Source organism: Corvus hawaiiensis, chromosome 2 (assembly GCF_020740725.1).
Source record: "Corvus hawaiiensis isolate bCorHaw1 chromosome 2, bCorHaw1.pri.cur, whole genome shotgun sequence".
NCBI lineage: Eukaryota > Metazoa > Chordata > Aves > Passeriformes > Corvidae > Corvus > Corvus hawaiiensis.
In genome coordinates this window covers 51267864-51293304 of record NC_063214.1, presented here as the reverse complement: position 1 = coordinate 51293304, position 25441 = coordinate 51267864, and the positions used below count along the sequence as shown (strand labels likewise).

Genomic DNA, 25441 nt, shown 5'->3' with positions numbered 1-25441 from the left:
TTATGTTTATAGCTGCATGTATTAAAAAATAAAGTGCCTGAACAAGCTGTGTGACAAAAGCCCAGCCCCCGCCCCAAATGCTCTTCTGTCTTCTTTGTTTACCATTACATCCACCTGTCTCTATAACATGTCCATTCTTTGCCAACAGTTCCGTGGGTTATGGAATAACTGCAAGTCTGCCACAGGCTCTATTGGAAGCTAATGTTTTAAGAGGTTGTAAGAAAACAGGTATTAATCCCCTTCAAAAGTATTTTAATGAAAATTGGCACTTCTGTTATAATGGCATATGATAAGACAAGTGCCTTTCAAAAATCAGTTGCATCTGTGGAGGAACAAAATATATCTTCCCATTGTAATAATGTCTGTGTGACAAGACTTATTTTCTATTAAATTGATATAAATTGGCAAGTATTCTTTTATGCTCCATTCTCTTTCTTTCCTTTGGAAATGGACAAAGACTGATTTAGAATAAACCCAAAATATTCTCTATATAACCCCTACTTTAGTTATGCTCCTAATTGTTTCCAGGTTGCCTAGCAATTCAGAAAAAATAAGTGAAGATTCCAATACTTGATTCACCAATGGGAAGGAAAAAAGGAGAAAGTTAAATTAAAAAACAAAGGTTAAATGGGCTGTGCAGTGCCCAGGGTATGCTGGTTCAAAGATTCTGAAAGATCAGTAATAACTGTGCAGTTTTGTGCATGGGAGGAATTTGGTTCATTACATGGTCTGAGTGTCTAAATGACATTCATGTAACACTGAAGATTAAATCAATGTGAAGATGAAATCTCCTGAAAGGAAATTCTAACAAAAGCCATTTCTAAAATGCACACAAGGTGCTGTCATATAATTGTGGTTTTCACACTTCCTTTGTACAGCAAACCATTACTATCTGTAAGAGTTGTTACCAGAATATGAACTTCCTTAATTTGATTTAAATTACTATAAGACTACATATGGGGAAAAATAAAATCCAAAGGAAAAATTACTTCAGGTAAGGATGACTCTCACTTGATTAGGTGCTTCTTCAGGGTGGTTTTGATTATATGGATTAATGGCTAGGAGTCAAAACAAAGAGATTAAGAATAGAGAGAGGGTTCTTAGGAAGGAATAAGAGAGGCATGGGACCCTATTGGATTTCCTGGAGGGAGGCCTGCTAGATGGTAGGGACCCAGATGAAAAATATGTCTATGTGTTATTTCAGGATAATTTGTTTTTCTGTTTAAATGGGACCATTTAGTTTCTGTGATAGCTCTATAATTTACTGGCTCGTAGCTCAGGATGTATCCCAAAGCCTGATGCTCCTACTGTTCAGAACAGGAAGGCAATGGAGCAGATGATGGTTTTCATCCCTCATCTGTATGAAGAGGCTCCCCATCCATGGCACACAGGGTCTTGGAAGCAGACTTGCCCTCAGGACACGGCTGGGGCATGACCCCAGAGAGGACATTGCTGTATATTCCAGTCGCAGATACCTGAAGGAAAGAAGTGCACGTCCCTGAATTCACCCAAACCTCCTGGACACAGCAGGTTACAGACTGCCTGAAGAGTGAGAAACTTCCAGACTATGACCAAGACAAATAACAGCACTAGACTTCACAAGTATATTATTCCTCAGGATATGCCATTATTGTGCAAAGTCATGTTGTGTTACCTGAGCTGGGCCAGAGTATCTTTGTACATCATCATGGCAGTCACAGCATCAGACAGAGATCCTAAGATCCTGGGTCCAAAGCCAGCACAGCCTGACCTCTGCTTCCTGTTCCAGCACTAGGCTGTTCTGTGCTCGCTTGAGGGTCAGCAAACATCTCTATCAGCAGGTTTGTGAGAAACAGAAATAAATAGCAAGGCAGTGGTACATAAGATCTTTAGCTATGACCTATCACTAATTTTTGCATCTGGTAATCTTCACAATGCCTAAAAAGAGATTTTCCTCTAAATTACGAGTGTTCTGTTTCACTGGGTGAAATCCATGCCAATGCTGTTTGCACTAATGATGATAGTCCACTACCTCAGTAAAAAGTGACAAGCTGGCAATATAGGATACAAACATTAGCTTGTTTATAATGTGTTATAATTGGAATGGAAATCATTCACAAATTAACTAAGTGAATAAACACAGCTCTCCAAAGTCCTAAATTAAAATATTCAATTGAAACGCCTGTCTTCACCATTTGTGAAAAAAACGGCAAAACATTTGAAGAAAAGCTTTCGCATTTTTATTGCAACTGTTCTAAATGGAAGAGTGACAGATGATGAAACACACCAAACATATTCAGTCCAGATCACAGGAAAGTATTTGTCACACTGTCACATAAGAAATCACTGGATAAAACTGGAAGACAATGATCAGCAGCAAGGTGATATCCATTTTTAATCCTTGTTATAAAGCAGGAGGGGCACCTGAAATATGAATGAATCATCTTGAATCACCTAGCAAAGTTTCACAAGGCTTAGCACAGTGACTGAGGTTGAGCCGAATGAAGGATGGCACCATGCATGTTTCCGGCATCCATAACTCAACAAGGGAGAAGGAAATCTTCCCTCCAGATTCCAGTCATCCCGCAGGGCCTGATTTTCCAGAGAGTTTTAGCTGTATGGGTGTAAACGAGGATGAAGCATGCTTTCCCAAAATTTCCCAGGCTCCTCTACAGACCAACTCATCCCACTGTTTTGACATGCTCTGGAGGACACGCTTCTCTCCACTGACTCTACAGAGGATCTTGAGAGACTATCCTCTTTTCAAAAACCACCTGTATCTGGTGTCTAAAGATGTTTTATGTGGCTCCTCTGACCCAGTGGCCTATATCCAAGTTTAGTTCCAACTCACTCCAAGTGCCACTGGCCTGCCTGCACTACTCAATATGTAACACCTTTGTAAATTTGGCCATGTGTCCATAATGTCACCATCCAAAGACGGCAGGCATCCCCATGCCCACGCTACCCCAGCAAGTTCCCTGCACAGCCAGGAGCTACCTGCTCTAGACCTGACACTGGGCATCACTCCTTTAAATTTTTTATACTGTATTTTCATTTTCACGTGGTTGCAGACCACAGAATCACAGAATGGTTGAGGCACCAGGGTGCCTCTGGTGGGGGTCTGGTCCAGCCCCACTTCTCAAAGTAGGGTCAGTTAGAAGAGGTCATTCAGGACCTACTGGGAAAGGAGTTCGTAGCCATGTGGGGGATGATGTCTTCCCCAAGTAACAGATGACAGGATGAGAGGACATAGTCTTAAGCTACTCCAGGAGGGGTTTAGGTTGGACATAAGGAGAAATTTCTTCACAGACGGGGTGATTATACACTGGAATGGGCTGCTCAGGGAGACGGTGGAGTCACCATCCCTCGGAGGTGTTTAAGGAAAGACTGGATGTGGCACTCAGTGTCATGGTCTAGCTGATGTGATGGTGTTCAGTCATGGGTTGGACTCAATGATTTCAGAGGTCTTTTCCAACCTAATTGATTCTGGCATTCTATGATTCTGTGATTCATTTTCATATGGTTGTAGACCACAGGATCACAGAATGTTCAGGTGCCTCTGGTGATGATCTGGTCCAGCCCCACTTCCCAAAACATGGTCAATAAGAACAGGACCACAGAATCATAGAAGTGTAGAATGGTTGGGGATGGAAGGAACTTTAAAGACCATCTAGTTTCAAATGCCCTGCCATGGGCAGAGATGCCACCCACTAGATCAGGTCGCTCAGGACCCGATTCAACCTGGCCTCAAACACTACCAGGGACGGCGATGTCATCAGCTTTTGAGTTACCTCCAGGGGCAGAGACACCACAACCTCTTTGGGCAAACCCGTGCCGCCAGCACTTGGCTACCCCCACAGTACAATTTTCATTTAAATAATTCCGGGAGGCTCTTGCTGCAAGGGAGAAGCCGGCTGGTCCCTGCAGAGCAGCGAGGGGCAGCTCTCCGGTGGCCGGCGGGACGCCCCGGCCGCAGGGCTGGGCTCGGCGGTCCCTCGGGGGCGGGGGACCGGGCCGGGGGCGTCCGCCCCCTTTTCCCCCCTCACCGCCTCCCCCGCGCGCACCTGCGCAGGCGCGCGCGCACGAGGCGCGCCCCCGCCCCCTCCCTCACACTCCCTCCCTCGCACACAGGGACACGCACACGCCCTGCGCGCGCGCGCGCGGGGGGCGCGCACCTGCGCTGCGCCTTCGGGCCCCCCCCCCGCCCCCCCCCGCGCCGCGCCGGCCCCGCTGGCGCCTGGAAGGGACCGCGGCGACCCCTCCGTGCCTCGTCCTCCTCCTCCTCCTTCCTTCATCCATCCTTCCTCCGACCCGCCGGCGGACAGCCCAGGTGAACCGCCGCTGGGCGTGCGTGGGGTCGGGGTGGGGGGGGGGGGTGTGTGTGTGTGGTGTCCGCGTCGAGTTTGTAAGTTCTCAGAGGATATCGCCCCACTCTCCCCCGAGCCCGGGCGGGGTTTCCTCACTGGGGGTCGGTGAAAGATATTCCCCTTCCCCTCCTCCTTCCTCATCCTGTCCGCTCCCTCCGTGACCAGAAATAATCCCGCGTTCAAATCGCGGCTGCAGGAGAGCGGGGTTTACGCCGCCCCGCAGCCGGCCCCCACCCCAAATTGCGGCGCTTAAAGGGAGCTTTAGCTGCTTTATGGGTTGCCTCCCGTGCCCGTGCCTCCTTCCCTGTGCAGGTTACCCTAAGGATCACTCAGCCTTCGTGCATCGGTCCCTTGGAGGATAATCTCGGGCAGTTTAAAATATCCTCCCCCATCCCCCGTTTTTGTTTTTATTTTCTATTGTCACATTTATGTAACAAGTGCCTGCCTGCACATCAGGCTGGTGTTCCTGTCTAGGGCGTTGCATGCTCCGGGGGGTGATGTATCCAGTGCTGTGGCTGAACATTAAAAATAATGTCTTTCTGTTGAAGAAGACAGGGGTTAAAATGAATGAAGATCTGAAGGTTAATTTGAGCTGGCTGCCTCAGGATCATATAGAAGCCAGCTCTACAGAGAATGCCTCAGCTGCAGGCTCCTCCCTCGTTCCTGCCGTAGACCCTAAGCCAGAGCTTTTGGTAAACCCCTGGGACATTGTCTTGTGTACTTCAGGGACCCTTATCTCCTGCGAAAATGCCGTTGTGGTTCTGATCATTTTCCATAATCCCAGTCTTCGCGCCCCCATGTTCCTCCTGATAGGCAGCCTGGCGCTGGCAGATCTCTTAGCAGGCATTGGATTGATCATCAATTTTGTTTTTGCCTACCTTCTGCAGTCAGAAGCTATGAAACTGGTTACGATTGGACTGATTGTTGCCTCTTTCTCAGCATCTGTTGGCAGCTTGCTGGCTATCACTGTTGATCGTTACCTCTCCCTGTATTATGCTCTGACTTACAATTCAGAGAGGACTGTCACTTTTACCTATGTCATGCTTATATTGCTCTGGGGAGCATCTATCTGTATTGGACTGCTGCCTGTAATGGGCTGGAACTGCCTCAGAGATGAATCTACCTGCAGTGTTATCAGACCACTCACTAAAAATAATGCAGCTGTCCTTTCGGTCTCTTTCTTGCTTATGTTTGCCCTCATGCTGCAGCTCTACATTCAGATCTGTAAAATTGTGATGCGCCATGCCCATCAGATTGCCTTGCAACACCATTTCCTGGCCACTTCCCACTATGTGACCACCCGAAAAGGAGTGTCTACTTTGGCCATTATTTTGGGGACTTTTGCTGCTTGCTGGATGCCTTTTACGCTCTATTCTTTAATAGCAGATTACACCTATCCTTCTATATACACCTATGCCACCCTCCTGCCAGCTACCTACAATTCCATCATCAATCCTGTAATATATGCTTTTAGAAACCAGGAGATACAGAAAGCACTTTGGCTCGTCTGTTGTGGTTGTATTCCTTCTAACCTGTCTCAGAGGGCAAGATCACCCAGTGATGTCTGATTGGCAGCCAGGAGGACGCTCCTTAACATGTTACTTTCCAGACATTCTGTCTTTGGTTTAGATGCATTCATTAAATGGTGTGTGATGGGTTCACATAAAAACCACAGGATGGACGGACCTTTTTGTAAACAGAAAACCCCAGCGACCGAAATCAATCAAGTGGTTTAAGGAAGATTTCCAAAATCAAAATAATCAGTGTTCTTACAGACTTATGATGTTGCTCAGGGTCCTTTTTGTCATATTACCCAGACTTTGCCATGTTTGCCATGATTTTACATTAAGTTTTCTAATTAAAATTAGATTGAAATAGCATACTTCTTTAAAATCATTTAGGTGATTGAGTTTAGTCATACTGCATGTTACAATCTGTTGTTAGGATATTTTTTCCTCTTTAATTTTTTTTAAAATGGAAAAAAACCCAAACCAAGTCCTGTTACCCCATCTGTATATCATGAGAATACTCTTCAAAATAATGGCCAATTGTACTGATTTATATGGTATTTATTGTAATAATCTCAGTGCAACAAATTTGCTTTAAGTGAGAAAGTATTTGTGCAGCTTTTTATTTTACATCTCAGCATGAATTAGGTTGACAATTGTTTTCAAGAGTTACCTGTTCTCTCATGTGGCTGGGTGTTAAAGCAAGAGATATGCGTTGCTTTCCTTTTCAAAAGTCAGACGTATGTTTTCACTTGCATGTTGGACATTGGAGCTATGCTGTTGATTTTAAAACTGACGGGGGTATCTTTGAAATTGATGAAATAATATGGCCTCTTTCGGCTATGCATTTGTAATAGATTGAAAACTAGGTTTCTCAGACAAGTTTATCTTTTCAGAAGAGTATAAGAAATGTTTCATAAAACAACCTACAAATTGTGTGCAGCACGTTTTTAGCACTACATGAAATGGTTCCCCTGCATTTGTTATCAAGTCAAAACTATTACCATTTGTTTTCACTGTTCTCCTATGTAATTTTAAATACCAACATTTATAAATTCTCAAAGCATATCTGGTTCAAAGTTATATGCAACCAGAACTGCAAGATGAAACAGCGTTTTCTCCTTTTCTGGAAGTTTCATTCTTTGCACTGTACACACGTCAGTTCACTTAATTATAGGACTTCATTATAGTGCTGGTCTAGAAAGCAGAGCTTCCTCTCGTGAATGGTTAAATTTCAAACTGCTTCTAACCTTCCACTGAAGCCACATTAGAATGCACTAGAAATAAAGCATTGTTTTCTGATTTCTTGAAGACTTGATTGTCAGAGAGAAAATCTTCCTGGCACTTGTCTTCGTGAAACTTACGGTGTACCCTCATGTCAGTGCATGGGAGTTTAGAGTACCGCTTCCATTAGTGTTGATGGGAGCTCAGTGTGTTCATGCCCTGGCATCAGTAGGAGGTTATACTCCCTTGAATGTCAAAGTCTGCATATTGTATTGTTGCTTCAGTACCTTCCATTAAAAAAAAAAAAAAATCCAAAACTCAAATGTAAAAATAGCAATATTTACAGTTCAATGAAAAAATATACCTGTGTAGTAGAGATAGTAGAGACAACTGTGCTGCTGGTCTGGATTTTTCCAAATGGAATCTGTCCTTTTCATGTGGACATCTGGATGACTGTAGCTTTTTGTGGCAAAGTTTCTGTGACGTTAAGAATCATATGCTATACACAAAGCTGAATCTCAAATGTGAGTTGTCTGTAAACAAGGCTCTGTAGAGATTTTTATGAGCAATAATTAATTTTAGTTGCAATGCTGCGTTTAAATTCCATTATTTATTTGGTTCAACCTTCATGATATTTGGTTTTTACTTGGTTATCTGATTAGCTTAATAATTGCATGGCATGACCCAGTAGAGCTGTGAATTTGAAGCTCCCCTGGCTTCCCTGTGATTTACAGATGCTCAGCAAAGTTAGACTATAACCTCTGCTCAGTGTAGGGTATTGGTGTTCTTCATCTACTTATGAATGATACTGAAACTCTAGTCATTGAATTTTGTTTCAATTTTTTGTATAAGAAATACTTCATAAATATCCATGCTACAAATGTGTGCAGTTTTGCAAGTATGCAAACTATTGGGAAATAATGGCAGTAAAAGTCATGAGATGAATAATGTAGAGAGGCTAAGTAATGTAGGATGGTACTTTTAAAAGAAAAAATAAGTTAAAGTCATGCAAACTTTGCTCCCCCTGCTTTTTCCCTTGTTTGTTCTTCTGTATCAAATTGCTAAAAGTATGATGAAGATGAGCAGCTACAACTGTGACGAAAATTCAGTCCTGAGGGCAACTGTTGTTTTCCTTATGCAGACCTGTTCTCATCCTCTTGGATAACCTCACAGGCATTAGTGTTTTTCTCTAGGCAACACCTGTGTGGTAGGGAAGCCAGAGAAAAACAGCACAGAGGGAGATAATGTTGTCTCCTCTTCTCATGCTGTTTCACCTCGTGTCCTTGTCATCTTCCTCACTCTACAGGCTGCTCAATTCTGCAGAGGCTCTCCAGTGTGCCGGGGGAGCCGACCTCTTCCTTGTGCCAGAGCAGAGAGATTTGTAATTGGAAGCTTCTCTCCTGAGGAGCAGAGCAAGTCAAACGGAGGAAAGAAGGATTAATTATAGCAATCCCACAAAGCTAGCTCATAGGGATGTGATTTGCCCTTGTTTGAGGAGTTGTGCATGGTTACCTTCCACCACAAACAGATGAGAAACATGATTCTGCCTCCCAAGCTACTGCTGTGACCTCCAGTGAGGATTTTGCCTCTTCCAGAAATATGTTCTTAAATTGAGACTGTGCAGTATAGGCCAGAAAATCCTACTGAAAGTCAATGACATAGGTTTGCCTGCAGCTCAAAACTTTGCAGTCTGGCCAAACTTTACCATGGTCTGCAGCACTGGGATGGGTGCTACATAACACACCTCTGACTGAGCTCTGGGAAATAGGGGCAGAGCTGTGGGTACAAAGCTGCCTACCTCACTTGCACAGAAGAAGTGCTTGACAGCCAGCGACCTTTCAGACCCTGCAGAATTAAGCAACTCTCTGCTGTCCCCTCAGAATGACAGGGGAGGCCCCCGTTCTGTGTGGTGAGATGCCAGATCCATCCAAGGCCCTCCTGAAACTGGCAGAAATCCAGCCAATTTGCAGTTTCTGATATTTTGTTGTCCCATCAAAGGACAACAGTGCATAAAACCAGGGGGATTAGAGTCACCATTCTGTGTACAGTGAAGTCGCTTTCATATCTCCTTTGTAATGACAAAAGATTGGGGGTTTTTTAACACGTAATTTGGTTTAAAGAATAGAAGTTTGTGTTTATTTATTAACACACTTGACCCAAAGTTAATAACATGTTGTATCCTGATGGGAAAACTTTATTTAGGTATACATTTATCCTCAAAGCTTGGGAGAGGATTTTTTAAAATTGTCTTCTTTTTTTTTCTTTTTTTTTTTTTAAACCGTTTCCCCCAATAGTAGTATTTCAGCAATAAGGAGAAATATGTTTTTAGCACAAGAGCAATAAAATCCTCCATGATGTGGATACTATAAATTGCTGAATAAACTCAGAGCAATAGAGAGGAAGCAATATATATTTTAGACAAAAAAAAAGTAACTTGCATAAGAACTTTCAGTAAGCGTAAGTCTTCCTTTGTTAAGCAGATGCTATCAGACCGATGTGGGACATTATTTCTGGTTGATTTGTTTTGTAATCATTGAATTCCTGAATAGAATTACACAGCAATAACATTTTACCTTAGTTCTTGGATCCTGAATTTGTGCTATTTGCTGAAAGAATTATATACTGCAGTGGGGAGTTTTATTCTTTTCATTGTTTGGCATTTAGTTGTACAGCATTCTGTGGATAAATTAATAGTGTTCAGGATTTCCAGTTGTAACTTAATCCCAGGAATACCCGAATTTGTCATGCTCATCAAGATGGCTATGATAAATGGTGCTAGCCCATTCTGAAGACAGCTTGTTTATGATACCAGTGGAGAAAACCCCTACCAATACCCAGGCTCTTTGGAAGCAAGCTGAAAGGCCTGATACTGCTGCTGTATCTTCCTGCCATGGACACTCAGCAGTTGCATCCATCCTTTAGTGTTCAGGGACCAGCCTTGAGGCATCTTGGAGTCACTAAAACTCCTCCATGGACAGCAGTGAACTTTGGCTTATACCAGGGCTCATGCTGTCCCCAAAGAGCTATTATTCTCTTGCCTCATTTTCTTAGGGATTTTTTAGCTTTTAAAAATAAAATACATGTGACTTCATTTCCCCAAGGTGATAAGCAACCTGCTGTGTGACTGGAAGTTGGGATAAAATAGCATTGCTACAAATCAAGCCCCTGAAGCATAACTACACACTCATTACTTTAAAAAAAAAGGCGGTTCTGTAACATTCAGAACAATGTTTTCAGAATGTTGACCCTGACTTTTATGAAGAGAAACTATATATTTGGTCTGGTTTTTCTGTGTACAATAAATAAATAAAAATAAGAATTGGACAGAGTAGTTGCTATTTAAAAACCCACCAGCTATCCTGTAATTTTATCGGAGATACTGAACAGTTCTAGATTGGCTTAGCGGTTGTCCAGAGATGTTCAATGGAGAAAAAGTAAGATCCCTCAATCACTGCTTATAGGGAACTAAAAGGGAGTGGTATAATTTATATCTCATGAATAAGCAATAGGTCAGGAAAGATAAATTAGGCATGTGTATCTCCCTCATCTGTCAGTAAAAGAATGATGGTACTCCCAATAAACTTGAAAAGGCTCCTCTCTGGAAATAGTTTTTTGGTACAAGAGGAAATTACCCCTTAAAACTGGGTGCTTCTCTCTTCTTCAGATCAAGAATGTGCAGTTCCTTTTAATGGATCAGAAATCTGGATGAACTGCACGGATATCTGCTTTCATATTAAGTGGATGAGGAAAGATGAGAGATGGAAGCCTTTATGGCAGCCAGGTTCAGTCACTCGGTGCTTGAGCTTGGCCAGGAAGGATGCTTGAATAAATGCATCCCCTGTGAGAAGGTTATTTTGAACTGTCCATTTGGAACCTTACCCGAGGTACACAGAGCACCCGGGAGGGCCCTGGGGCTGTGCCTGTTCTGGGGTGTGGTGCAGCAGTCCTGTGTCCTTGAGGCTGGCAGTACAGCTGCCCCTCTTGAGGGATGTTCAGAGAGCAGAGAGGAGATATGATCAGAAGTGAGGCCCACCTTCCTTGAAAATATTTTCCATATTTTATTCAGATTATTACTTTTCTTGTTAGCACAGTCTTGCATGGCTCCACTTGAAATCAGAAGAGGGTTTTTGTGGAAAAATACTGAAAATTCAAAGTGGGACCACCAGAAGATTGTTTTACAGTAAGTCATTATGTATTTCTGTTTCTTTTGGGGAGCAGCTAAGCCTGTACCTTTGTAGTAAATGTTTCTTTGAAAACAATATGCCTTTGCACTAAAAAAGTCCATGCTGCAGTTTATTCACAAAATTGTTGTGATCTTGTAAGCCCCCCAAGAAGAAAGAGTTGCACATTTCACTGTTAACTTCTTACAAAAGAGAAGGGAAAAAACCAAACCTGAATGTAGGTTAGATGAAACCATATTGCAATTAATTAGTGTGTCACTGCTGTGATGCCAACTAATTCAGTGCCCCATGGAAAGGACGGGGGGAGACTTTTCCAGTGGAGATTCTTTGTAAATAGGTTGCAAGAGTAAAACTCATTTTAAAACAATGATCAGTTACAGTTGCTGTCACAAACTCCTTGAATTAGCTTTTAAAGAAATTGTCCTCACCTCCCCAAGCCTTTGTTTTGCACTTTACATATGCCAAGGCAATTTTTACACACTTGCTGACATGACAGATGTTCAATTGGACAAGATAGTATTACATGTTTCCCCCTCCCAGGTAGGGGAAAGTGTGTTATGTCCCAGAACTGATGAACTGATTTAGTTATCTGATATCTCTAAGTAGCCCAGACCTTTCTAAAAAGCATGGAGTACTTACGGACATTCATTGCACATTTGGGGGCTTCCTTGAATTACAAGTGTGGAGTATTACTATTTTAACTGGTGGCCATAGGATTAGAGGTTGGGTTATTTTTTTTTCTCCTTCACGTCCCCACCATTGCAGCCCCCGGCAGTAAGATGTCTGGTGCAGTCCTTTTTGTTTCAAGGCAGGCATTGGTTTGCAGACTCAATGATCGTAAAGGTTTTTTCCAGCCTCGTAAGTACAGTGGTGCATTCCTAGGAAAAAGCTGATATACAAAGTTTTTAATAGTTTGTTATAACCCTTTCAAATATATCAGCAGTCCTTTTTCATTGAACAACTTAAGTGAGCATTTGCCTTGTACAGGAAATACCTGATTCACCTGTGGGGAGGGAAAGCAAGTGTACTGCTACTGGTTTTTTTACGCTGGTGGTATTCTTTTTCCTCTAACCATTTGATCCCAACCATATGGTCTACCACGATGTCCACAGGCCTACTCCTGGTTTCTGTAGGAAAAAGCAAGCCAGTACTAACTGCACATGCTGAAGACTGCATCCTGCAATGATTTACCTTAGAATATGGAGGGGGCTTCCACTTTGAAGAAATAGAAGCCAGCAAAATAGAGGTTTTATTTTTTCTTTCAAGTATAAACTCATTCTTAAAAGGAAATACCTATGTCCAGGTTTAACATACTAGTTTTATTACGTGCTGAGTAGAGAAACAGTTTCTTAGAATATTTTAGTATGCCATTAACTTGATTAAGTATGATGAGCTATCACTTTTAAATAGCATAATTACATACTTAAATATTATATATATATATACACATACATAATTATTACAATTAATTAAGTTACTTTTTATATGTATGACACGCCATATATCATACTCTGTACCTTCGTTGTGGATGTGGTTAAAGTGTAACCTCTTTGCTGAGGCAGTTTCTTATGATCAAAGAAAAATATTGCCCAACTTGCATGAGTCTTACAAACACTGAAAGATCCAGCAGTAATTGATATTTCAACAAACAAAGACAGGCTAGAGGTTTGGGAGGGGAAGCAAATTATCATGGCTTTAATTTGGACAAATCCCACTGCCAGCTTTGAGATTACAGGAATGTGTTCTATGACCGCAGGTGGTATAGAACTCAGGAAAGATATTTGTCACAAGCATGGGCCTACAGAGCAGTTACATCTTTATCCACACATTGTTCCCTTTTGTCTCTCACTCTTTTTCTGTCTTTCATAGGTGCTTTGGTGCATAGGTGCTATAAATGTGCCTCTGAAATAACGCTGTAAACTCTGTCTTTAACTTAAACAGTCCTTTAACAGGACTGCCCAGATCATGATTCCACACAGTCATGGGACACAGGTGGACATTTCTCACTGCCTGATGCTCACCTGGGGAATATTAGAGTTTCTAAAAAAATTTACGCATTCATTTTTAAAGGGCACACAAAATACATATATGCTTCAGGGGTTTTCTGGGAAAAAGGTCTAGGACCTCTAAGATCTAGGGCCAAGGTATAGAGCTCTAATGCATTGATTACTTATGGTCCCATAGAATTTTCCTCTTACTTCAGTGTTCACTAAGATTAAACCCATCAAAATAATCAGGAATTTGGCTTCCCCTGCTTTCAGGGAAGAGATATTTTATAGTACGCAAATGAAAGCAGCATGACCTGGCCCTTCAAAAATTGAAATACATCCAGAAAACGACAAAAGGTTGTGTCCCCGTGGAGTGTGAGCAGTTGTGCCACATCCATAGGTTTTTGTGTTGCCACTCTTTGGTTGCCCTCTGACAGTGTAGTCCCTCAATATATGAGCAACACTCAGTCCACCTCATGGTGCCTCTGCCCCAGAGGGCTCACGAGAAAAGAGCAGAGAGGTGAGGTGTTTCTGCAGTGTTGGTCACAGGTCACAGCATGGTGGGTTTGGAAGGGAGCTCTGCTCTCAGCACAGAGCTTTCTGAAGGTGTGACAGAAAGTAGGGAGCCTTCTTCAACCACATTCCAGGCAAACTGGAGCTCTTTTCTTTTGTATCACCCTCTCAGTGTAAGCAGAGAGACTTTCCTTAGTCTAGGAGGAGGAGGGTAAGTGGTTGCTGGGAGTTAGCACGCTCCAGCACACAGCTTTTTACACGGCAGCTATCCCAGAGCCGAGCAGCTGAAGGTACAGCAATCTGCTTCTGAAGTCAGGCTGGTCCCGCTAGGAAGAAAATGCACTTTTCCAGAATGCAGGAGCAGTGTGTGTGATTTGTGCCAAAAGTGTGGAATGAGGATTGCAGCTGAAGCGGCAGGTAAATTGCCTGTGATACACATACAGCAAAATAGGCAGTCTTTAGGGTTATTTGCATGTGCTCAAATACATTTTATGGTTGAAGCTGATAGCAGTCTCATATATGTATGGAAGAGGAGAAGAGTACAGACTTTCCTCTTGGGCCTCAGTCAGGGCCAACCAAAGGAAATGGGCATTCTTGGTTTTGTCATTGTTTCTAGAGAGAGACAAATTACACCTCTATCCATTTTGATGTCTATAGGTTTTTCCTCTTTGGGGCTAAAGTCCTCCTTTGTTTGGTCTGAGCTTTACTGTCACAGCCAAAATCTACAAAAGTTGATTGTAAATGCGTTTACAAATGGAATTTCATAGGATAAGTGCTGTAAGTGTGCCTCTGAAATAACACTGTAAACTGTCTTTAGCTTCAGGCCATGAAATTTGGAATACCCCGGGCTAGTAGAACCACTTGTCATTTTCTAGACTTACTAACTAGACCCCCACATTTTTTGTTGCCAAATGCAATTAAAGATAACCTGTAGTTTATCACGTTCATCTCATGAAATCCTCAGAGGGAACTTTTCCTAGGAAACATTGTACATTTCAGGCAGACACTCGATACTACTGACTGCAGTGTAGTTCCGTGCTGAATTCTAAAAGCTTTAGCAAAAGCATCTGCATGGAGGATAGTTCTCATGCTACACGTCCCACTAGGAGCCAGGTGGATTGAAATCCTGCATGTTGTGCTTTTCATGAGAACCAATTACTGGTTTCATACATAAGGGCCTGTGGTTATTTCTTATACTAATTTAGGTTTTTGGTTTGGTTTCTGTTTATTTAACTGTGATTGAAGTTTGAACCATAGCTTGCCAGTGTATGAAGTGATTTTAAAAGGAAGTGAAACATCTTTGCCTCAGTTTCCCTTAAGCTTAAAGCTTTGAATTGCAACTACAGAGCTTCTTGTTGTAAACAAGATAGTAATTTAATGCACTTTATTTAAAAAAGGCACAAATTATTTTCTTTATAAAATGTTACAATTGCACTATGCTGTAAGAATTGGTTACTAAATATAAACTGTACAGTTTTGTAGTCAACATTGTAAGTGTTTAGTCATAAATGATTGAAACAATTACATGTTTCAGTTAAATGTTAATTTTATATGTGGTGTATGTAGCCATAAATAAATTTTCCTTTTTAAAAAAAGAATGGTTGGTTGTTTCATTTCATTGAATTCCCCATTCTGTTTCAAATAACAAAGCTATATCCTTTCTACAAATATAAGATTTCAGTATGTTCCAGTGCAAAGAGATGACAGATGACACTGACTAAACCTGTGCAAACTTAAGGTGAACTTCTGTGGATCCTCTGCATCTACTAACACTGCAGAAGGAAATACCAGGCACTACAGACAAAAACTCTGAAAGAAGAGCTAACAGGAATTCTTGAATGTGAAAGCCAGAGTGACCTTCAAGTTAATTTATCTATACTGCACTCTCTTCTGACACACTGCCTTTTATTATCGTAGTACACACTCAGTTTTGGGGAACAAAATGCAGTATGGATTATAAGAGGTTCTACATTTCATCTTGCTAAATGGATGTAAATACTTAATATTTGAGTTAGCAATCATTAACTGGGAGAGGTAAAAGTTACTATGAAAGTAAGAAGCTATGTTAACCTAGATTTTTTTTTAGAAGCTTGGTCCTAATCCTTGAATTAAGTAACTGAAAAATCAGATGCACAATCACAGTTCTGTATTTCCAGTTTGACTGTTTCAGACAGGCTAAAAGAAAATGGTCGACTGTCTCATTTTCCAAATTAAATTTTTTTGTAAAATGTCTATCTTAATTTGTCTGAATGGTTTTCTTGAACACCCAGCTTATTTTCCAGGCATACAAATTGATGGAATGAGTTACATCTCTAACCATAGGACTGGCTATCATGTACCATAGCCATTCAAGTGTGGCTTCTAAAAGAAATGGGCCAGTGACTGATATCCAGGTAAATGACTAAGAGTGAGGCTACTTCCTTTATACTATGCAGGACTGCAGTCCTGCGTGTCAGATGGATCCTGAAGGAGATCTTAGGGATGTTTCCTTCTACCAGACACAGCTGTCCTCTCCACCTCTCACATCAGACAGTAGGCACCACCTGTTTTGTCTAAAGAAGAAATTGATATCATGGTGCAGGAGTAGAGACCCAGTTGGTTTCTCTGCAGTTAAACTGTAGGCAAAAGGACTGCAGCACAGTGGTGACCAGAATGTATTTGATAAATGTTTTTTGCTTACAACAAACATTAACTACAACTACACAATATAGACCCTTAGGAACTTTCAGCCATCCACTTTACTAGACTGGAAAAGAAATAAGAATTAATTGGAAAAATACCAATAGAGAGGGAGGGGAGATAAATGCTTCACCTAATGGAGAAGCCAATATTGAAATCATCTGGCCCTGGCTGTTTGGGGATCAGTTAGGGCTTGATTGATGGAGCCTAAAGTAGGACAATGAACTGAACCTGTTCTGACCATACAGTGCATGTTTAACTTGCTACTGCAGTCAGGAGGACCAGGAATGAGCCAGGAACAGCAGAGTTGGATGGTTCAAGCATCTTGACATTTCTGTGTTGGTGCCTCTTCCATATATCCCAGTGTCAGCATCAGCCTAACAGAAGGAATTACCATTAAGAGGGCAAAACGGCTGACCAAAACAATAAATAGAATAGTAAAAACCTGCCAAAACTTAATGGTAATCAGCCAGAATTGCAAAGGAGTTCCTGTTAAAATGGTGGAAGTATTAATGATGTTACAGAACTGGTAGATATCCTGGCTGCATTTTAGTTTAGAGCAGGTAACATCCTGCTTACGAAGCAATCCACAGTATCAGAAGCTCAGGAAACAGTTAACTGGGAACCTTAGGCATTGGCAATGCTTAGACCAAGCAGTGAAAACTACTTTGTGCCTCCTGCCAATGGCAGAGTGCTTTATGCACTATGGTTGGATATCAGGTATGCCAGCTGAGTCTGGAGCTAAGCAGAGGGTAACAGAATTGTTAATAATGGGTATGCAACAGAAAACTGATGTGGCCGATAATAAATGGTCACGGTGCTTAAAAGGATAAAAAAGTTGAAAGCTGCCCAGGAGATGAAATAATTTCCATGCTACAGTAAACAAAACAAAGGTTCTTTATATGAGGCCCACAAGTGGAAATTAAAAAGTGTAGTTTCAGTGTTCTTTAGTTCAAGGATGCTTGACTGCATCGCTCCAGGTGTGCCTGCCTGTTCTTAGGTTCATTTAAGCATCTGTAAGTCACATCAGAGATGAGCTGCTGAGTTGGACAGACTTTTGGACACAGAGCAGCATATTTTACCTTCTTACTAAATTCTTATGAGTCCTCTTAGGCATAGCAGAATGTCAGAGAGTGTCTGCTACCTCACCACTGTCCTATACCGTGAATCTTTGATGTCTATGGAAAGTGTGAGGCCTGTGCAGTTAATGGAGATTTTACATTCACTGCTGAAAATGTTATAGGAGAGACCATCAATGTGGCATGTATGACAAAGACAACGCCATTTGCAGATATTTTAGAAATCCTTCATTTTAAAGTTATTTTGAAATTATCTATAATCATGCACATCCAAGTATTTCATTTCTCTAATATTGCTTCTAAAATTAGCAGCTCAAATCTAATTTTTCTTTTTAGTTTTTTTCTAATCGAAATGTCATCCTCATAACAAAAGTGCTCCATGGGGTTGTTACTGCTTTGCATTCCTCTAATGTGGATGTGAGCTGAGCAACCCCACTGCAGTACAGCACGTTACAACCAGCACTTGGGTAGTACATGCAGATCGGCTCTTACTTGAGCATATTCTGCTTGCAAATTTTATTGGGATTTTCTTTCATATCTGCCAAAGCCTTTCATCCCCGTATTTTGCACTAACTGTAAAGCTGGTGGCCTTTCAATGCAGGCATTCTTTATCTGACAGCAAAAGATATTTTAATGTAACCAGGACACTGTCTTCTCAGCAGTGGCCTAGCAGAGTTGCTTTCACCTTCATTTTTATCATGATGTATGGCATTTAAACGGTGCTTGACAGAAAGCCTATATAAACACATTTTCTAAGATACATTGAGTTTGCCATCATCATCATTTTGAGCTGTCAAGCTCAAAAACACACAGTTTCCAGAACAAGGATCAACACATTCCAAATCATTCTGCTTACAAGGGGAATACAGAGGATATGGCAAACTGAAGTGGAAAAGAGCCCTCACAACTCCCATTTCAGGCATTAGACAGGTCTAAGTGGGGCCAGAAGATTCCAGAATCTCAAACTAACTTCAGGATTTCCTTCACTCCCCTGGCTCTTCCTAGTCTTTCACCTTTGCGTGAGGGGGCTGGTTCTTGTTCCCCCCTTATCTCTCACATGGCATCTGTTGCTGCAGCCTCCAGCTCCCCTTCTGCTTTTTCCTCAGTGGTGCCACTGGTGACACAGTGCAAGGACGTACATGGAAATTACTGTCAACATGGCAAACCATACATCTGCAAGGGCATCAGGCTGGAGAAGGAAGCACTTGCTATTTGCCAGTCTAGCCCAACAAAGAACCACTCCCTGACATCTAAGCAGATCAGATAGCCCCACTGCTTTCAGAGGGAAGCAAGGGCAAGCTGCCGCTCCCCTGGCCCTGGCCTAAAGGCAGGGGACTGTTGGAGTGGAGGGGCTGGTCCCTGCACAGCCTGCAGACACTCCCTTACTCCACTACTCTGGAGGTATGGTTGAGTTCACTGCCTGGCAAGGTATAGCATGTGTTACTCTGAGCCAGGGCCACACAGCATCAGCTCATCTCTCCCTTGATGCTTTGGATCCTTCTGCAGCCTTGTTTCTTGCTCAAATGGGCTCCAGGATTTATTGTCAATGCTGGATTCCCAATCCCTTTACAGCTTTTTGTGGGAACTAATAGAACAGATCTGGTTTTTGTTGTTTAATTAAACAGCCTATATTAGTGTCCCTGGAGCTCTCTGTGCTGAGGTTGGTTTTGGTTTGGGTTTTTACCCTCTTCTAGGAAGATGTCACAGAAAAATGGTGTGGTTTCTTGATGTTCAGTCCATTTCATTCATCATGCTTTTTCTGGAAAGTGTTTGTTTGCCTTCCATCCAGCCACAGCTTGTGCACAGCCTTCACAAAAACACAGTCAGCCTTGCCAATAGATGTGTCTGGTGTTAGATCTGCAAACCCCCGTGTCTGCCATCACAGGGTCGTTCAGGCTGGCTCCAATTCAGCAGCTGCGTGTCAGCTGTGGAATCGCACTCAGAAGCCGCCTCTTCCCCAGGAGCAGCGGCAGCCCTGCTCGGATGGCAGCAGCAACCTGCCTTTGCTAAAATTGGATGTTTCTGCTGGCAGAAGGGGAGGCCAAGAGACTGTTCCTTGGGGTGCTGTTTGCTGCTGCTGTGGTCACCACATCCCTGGGGCCTGGGGAGAGTGAGGGACAGACAGCAACAGGCACTGGTCAGGGAGGCTGATTTTCCTTCCCCTGTGATCCCAGGTTGCGAGCAGGTGTAGGAACAGACATTTACCTGTCCAGGATATGTTTGCTGCTCAGCCATCCATGGTGCATCTTCCCTCTAAGATTCACCTGGCTATCTGGGTGTGTGGACATGCAGCAGGGCTGTGCTGTAGGAGTGTGTACGTAGCAGACCCACAGCAGCTTGTTAGCTTCCAGCTCGTATCAATTCAATGTCTTTCCATCGCATTTACCCTTAATTTGCCTTGCCAAGGAACGTTGCATTCTTCTTCAGAGATGAGATAAAGCATTCATCAGAGCTCAGTAGTTTCCCTTATTCTCTTCAGTGTTTTTCTGCTTCTGTGTGATTCTATTAGAGGCTTTTTTAATGAGCAGTCATTGATCACACACGTCTGTCTCCAGAGATCTAAACAGCAGAATCTCCATAATTTCCGCTGCTTCACAAAATGATACAGTGTTTCATTAAAGACAAGTTAAAAACAGAACAAAATGCTGCTCTGTGTCCCTTTCAATCTCCTCACCTTCAGCAGTCATTTGCAAAAAGACTGTTCCTTTTTCCTCTGCTTAGAAGTTATTTTTTACACCATTTAGATGACAGCTTAATCATATGATTAAAGGACTTCCCCAAGCACAGGTCTTCCCCTTGTGTCAAAATATCAGTGGATTCCATATTTAACATCAGTCGCAGCTGTGTTGCAGCCGTAGGTGAAGTTTCCCCTGTGAATAGCTTGCGTGATACTATATCACTGTGGAGAGTGCTTCCTGTTGGAAAGCTGTTCTGAGACAAAAGCCAGCAGGGCTCCAACCCCCGTGGTGGAAATGAGCAGCAAAAATCCCAAGCAGCAGCTAAGTACCTGTAAAGATGTCAGTATATGTGGAGAGGTGGGCCCATGTATAGAATAGTTCAGACCATTTATGATAAAGTAGCAATTTTGTTTTGAAAGATACAGAAGCCTTGACAAACACATGTAAAGTGCTCCACAACAGATGGCAACGTGAGCACAAAGAGGTCATATCAAGCATGTGGCAAACACAAATATCTGCTGCTCTTCCTTCTTGCTTCCCTAAGTGTTTGCTGTGAGAATGTGGCAGATAAGACTAGTGCTCTCTGTCATTGTGCATTTGTGGGATTAATGTCTAAAACAAATTATTACAGTGAGTTTAACACTTACTTAAAAGTTCTGAACAATTTCCACTCCTGAACTAGGCTACATCACATCACATCACCTGTATTTCCCCCTGCCAATAGCTCATATCATCTGGAAGAGTGCACCACCACATTGCAGTTGTAAAATTTAACATAATATTGCCTTGTTGTCAGGCTTAGAGTGTAAAACAGGCTGGCATCAGCCTTCTGCTGCTGAAGGAGCAAATAGCAGTGTAAAAAAGAGCTGGCAATTTGAAAGGCTTCCAGTAATAGGGTAAGGGAAAGATAGGGATACTTCACAGATTCTGTGAAGCTTTGGCCACTGTGCACCACCTCCCCTTGCACACTGCAGACATGTCTCCAGTCTGAGCCAGGGAAAACACAACGGGAGAGACAGCAACTGAGAATTTCTGGGCAGTGCATCAGGTTAAAACCTATGAGGCCTAAGGTTTATTTGACCCATTAAAAGTTACTAAAAGCCTCACTTCCAAGAGGGTTTTACCAGATGCTTTTCTTTCCTGGTGAAGCTGGAGCACAAGAGGTATTTTGCAACGAGCATCCATTGGTTCAACTGCAGCAGAGGTACAATTTCCTGCAGAAAGGTCACAGGCCATTTGCAGCTTTCCGAGTCAAAAGCAATCCTTAAAACTCCATTTAAAAACCACCTGGCAGCAGTTGTCAAGCGCTATAATTGCCCCTGTGCTGTAGCATCTGACTGTGAGAACCAGAACTCGAAACAAAATCCTGCCCAGGAGAGATTATGGCTTTGTTACTGATGGTAAAACCAGAGCAAATGTGTAAATGGAAGAGCAGGATGTTGCTTTTGAGTGCACAGCATCATGGCTGGGATACAGTGTTCCAGAAATAAGTGGGGTGATGAGTTGGTGCCTGTGTTATGTGAGAGCTCATCTTGTCTACAGTGAACATTGTAAAAGAATTCAGGAAGCAATGCGGAAACTTTTTGATAGCTCAGCTTTTCGTCTGGTTCACCATCAGGAGAAAGAGAGGTCTGGGTAGCTGGTGAGGTATGGAGATGGTATTTCAGATCACTGTGAGACAAAAAAAGTTTGGAAGCCAGCAGGGCAGCTGAGAGAGACTCAGCTTGGACCTGCATGGAGGAAGGGATTTCAACCTTGATGCATGAGTTTCGATATAAAATCAAATTTAGCAGATGAAATGGCTAGATAGGAACTGTTTGGAAGCTCTGACATTTATATAAAACATACAGACATCCATCCTTTTACCTACAAAGGCTTTATAATACCTAAATTGTCATCAAGATAACAGAGGTCAGACTGCTCAACAAATTGCCATCATCTTGTGCTGCATTTGGATGTTGAGGGGTTTGTTTATTTATAAACACACACCCCTACAGGTAAGTCAGAGGTTGCACAACAGCCTGGGGAGTTTGGAGGAGTTTGGCTCATTCAGCCTGGAGAAGATCTGGCTTCACAAGGACCCAGCAAAGCTTGTGGGGGTGTTTTCAAGACAACGGATACAAGATCTTCGTGGTGCATGCTGAGAGACTACAGGCCCAAGGGAAACAGTGAGGAGGAGACTGGATATAAGAAGAAACTATTTCCCCATCAGGACAGCCATGTAAGGGCACAGGTTGGCCAGAGAGGTTGTACAATCTCTCTTGGAGGTTTTCAAAACCCTGAGCAACCTGGTCTGACCCTGCTTTGAGACAGAGGTTGGACCAGAGACCTGCTGGGGTCGCTGCCAACCTGAACTATCCTGTGGTCCTCATGGAGAATGAGACACACCTTTGGGTGTCCGTACCATGATCTGGAAGGCTTAGACCTTGACAGAGCATTATCATAGAATCATAGAATATTAAGGGGTTGGAATGGACCTTAAAGATCACCAGTCTCAACGCGCCTGCCATGGGCAGGGACACCTCCCACCAGACCAGGTCACTCAAGGCCATATTCAGCCTGGCCTTGAACCCTGCCAGGGTTGGGGCATCCACAGCTTCTCTGGGCAACCTGTTCCAGTGTCTCACCACCCTCACAGTGAAAAATTTCTCCCTAATATCTAACCTAAATTTCCCTTCATTCAATTTGTACCTATTTTTCTTTGTCTTATTTTTAGTTCCTAACAAGGAGGAAGATAGAGATCAAGCCTTGGAAGACACTCTCTAGGAAATGGGGGATCCCTATCTCCTGACATGTAGATCAGCTGCTGGGATGGCTTGAGGCAATCAGAAACTACTGGATTTAGTAGAAGAATAAATGCCTGACAAATTAAAAGAGGCTATGAAATACTGGTGGTCTGGCTTAAAGATCTAGTGGACATTTCTGGTGTTAAACAATAGGAATCCACGACCGTGGTCACAGCAGAGGTATTGACAACCTCCACAGGTTACACATTGGATCTTCCTTCTCTGCCTCTTGGTATCTGCTGCCTTGAACAGTAACAAACAGCTTTGGTGTCTACCAAAGTGGAAGGGCAGAGAAAGAATAGGGCCCCTAGCCATTTTTTTCACTTTTTACACTATGTCCTTCAGAATTTTAAGTATTTTCCCCATTATTCATAACACTGGGTGCTCACAGAAGGTAACACACTTTAAAATTTCAAACATTATAAAAAGATCTGCCTTGGGACATGAGCATTGGAAATAAAATTAATTAAAATTACACCAAGGTCTTCATTCACCCACAGAGGGTTTATGTCAGATCAGAGGCAGAAACAGTATTTAAAAGAAAAAGTTAACACTTGTGTGTCAGTCTACTCAACAGATAAACCAGAACAGCAGAAAGATCAGAGTTACAGCACGAGGCAGCATTAGCATTTGTATTCGCAGTGGGAAAAATTTCCAGTACCATTAAAAGCATGTTCTTTGTGAAACCAAACAACTCACAGTCACTCAGCTCCAGCCCAAGTTGTAGGCAGATGTCAAGTCTGCAGGGCCATATCAACTGAAAGAGTTAAAGCAGAACCTTGTGTCTGCAGGGTACCTGGCAGAACATACCCTGCTCCTCCACCTTAGAATCATAGATAACCTGTGTTTAGTACAAATAAAAAAATAGAACTATCAATCACAAATATGAATTCACCATTATTTATTTCTCTATTTGAAATAATTTGAGGGTATCAGTCTAGTTGGTGGTGACTGATCCATTTTTCCCTTGATGTTTGACTCTTTTATTCACAGACTGGAAAAGAACCAAGAGCACAAAAGTAACTTAAAGACGTCCTGTCCTCCCGAGGACTGAGGTACAAGGAAAAGCTTGCACTATTTCTGGATGGAGTGAACCCTCCAGTCGTCAGGACTACCAATGCTGAAGTCACAGGGGGGAAAATAAGGGAGGTAAAATATCCTGCCTCTGCCAGCATTACTAATCAAGTACTAATGGTTATGACATGAACATTTTCTATGGCAGCTGGTGTATTGCTAAACTAATATATATTCCTTAATACTATTTTCCATATTATTATGTCTGGCATTATCTCTAGATATAATACAATTTTGCTGCTATAACAGAATAAAATACTACACATCCACAGTTTATAGAAATTCCTCTTCCCTGCTCTGTCTTTGCAATGGACCAAACCACCTGAGTAAGTGAAGTAACAGCTCATTTGTCACTGTCCCAGCCACTTGTAAAAACCCCTTGCTAGGAATCATGTTCAAACTGCTTTTTGGCTTTTGTCCTGTTGAAAAGATTCGTTGAAAGTCTTGAACCTGCAGCAAGAACTTGTTCCTGACTTACACTGCATGCATGTTTAAGAAACCTTCACACTCAAAAATACCTGATGGAAGTCTCCATATCGGCCATCTGGACCAATTGCAATGGGCCCACCACCATCCTGCCCAGCCACAAGCTGCTCACCTGGCAGCTTCCATCTCCATCAGCCAGAGAGAAACAACCCCAGTTCATTGGCAGTTGGTCACTGGAAACCCTGAGTACTAACTCCTGAGTGGCATGGGAACCCACCCTGAAACAGAGCAGAAGGTGCCCTACAAACACTCAGCAACTCAGCCTTGGAGGGTGTGAGGCTGCCAGTGAGAGTCAGCACTTAGCCTGGGGATGAGGGAGGATGGGAGGAGGCTTGTCTTCAGGAGAATGTGCATTATAAACTGTGCCAGGTTTCACCTTAAAAGAAAAACATTATTTCCTAACTTTTCATGTAGGAGGAAAAAAAATACACCCACACAAAACAGGGTAAAAAATAATGTCCCTCCCTGCCATTGAAACCAGGGCTCTCTGACCTGGGTTACTCTACTGGCCACCAAAGGCCACCAAACCTCTTTGTTTTGGGTAGGAGGGAAGTTCTTGGGAAGGTGTAGAAAGTGAGACATGGGGGACACGTGCTCACATCACTCCCTGAACACTTCTGGAAATGAAGGTATGTGGAGAATCCCTTCCGTGTCGAGTGTATTCCACAATGGAGACTAACAACAGAGAAAACATGAAGCTCCAGATGTACCAAAGGTAATAGTATCACACACACACATTTACACCCATCCATAAGGTAAAGCCTGTCCATCACCACTCTGTTCCCTGACAGGAGAAGGAGCAGCTGAGGAGAGTTCCTGGGGGAATCTGCTTGTCATTGGTGTTTTTCCAAGTGGGGTCTGAGCAACAAAATGAAGTAGAGCTTGCACAGCCCAGCAGA

General features: G+C 42.6%; 1 protein-coding gene across 3 annotated transcripts; it reads left to right on the top strand.

The window, feature by feature from the left end:
• The first annotated feature begins 4189 nt into the window (after nucleotides 1-4189).
• On the top strand, nucleotides 4190-24507 carry GPR12 (G protein-coupled receptor 12). Of its 3 annotated transcripts, XR_007201651.1 has the most exons (3): nucleotides 4190-4309; nucleotides 22913-23162; nucleotides 23976-24507. XR_007201651.1 is itself a non-coding variant. In XM_048294943.1 (2 exons), exon 2 carries the CDS (start codon nucleotides 4910-4912, stop codon nucleotides 5912-5914), a length of 1005 nt encoding a protein of 334 aa, XP_048150900.1. In that variant the 5' UTR covers nucleotides 4190-4309; nucleotides 4898-4909; the 3' UTR covers nucleotides 5915-15358. The 3 variants fall into 3 exon arrangements, 2 of the variants coding, with proteins under 2 accessions (XP_048150900.1, XP_048150901.1); XM_048294943.1 differs by lacking the exons at nucleotides 22913-23162; nucleotides 23976-24507 and adding an exon at nucleotides 4898-15358; XM_048294944.1 differs by lacking the exons at nucleotides 22913-23162; nucleotides 23976-24507 and adding an exon at nucleotides 4895-15358.
• Nucleotides 24508-25441: the final 934 nt, after the last annotated feature.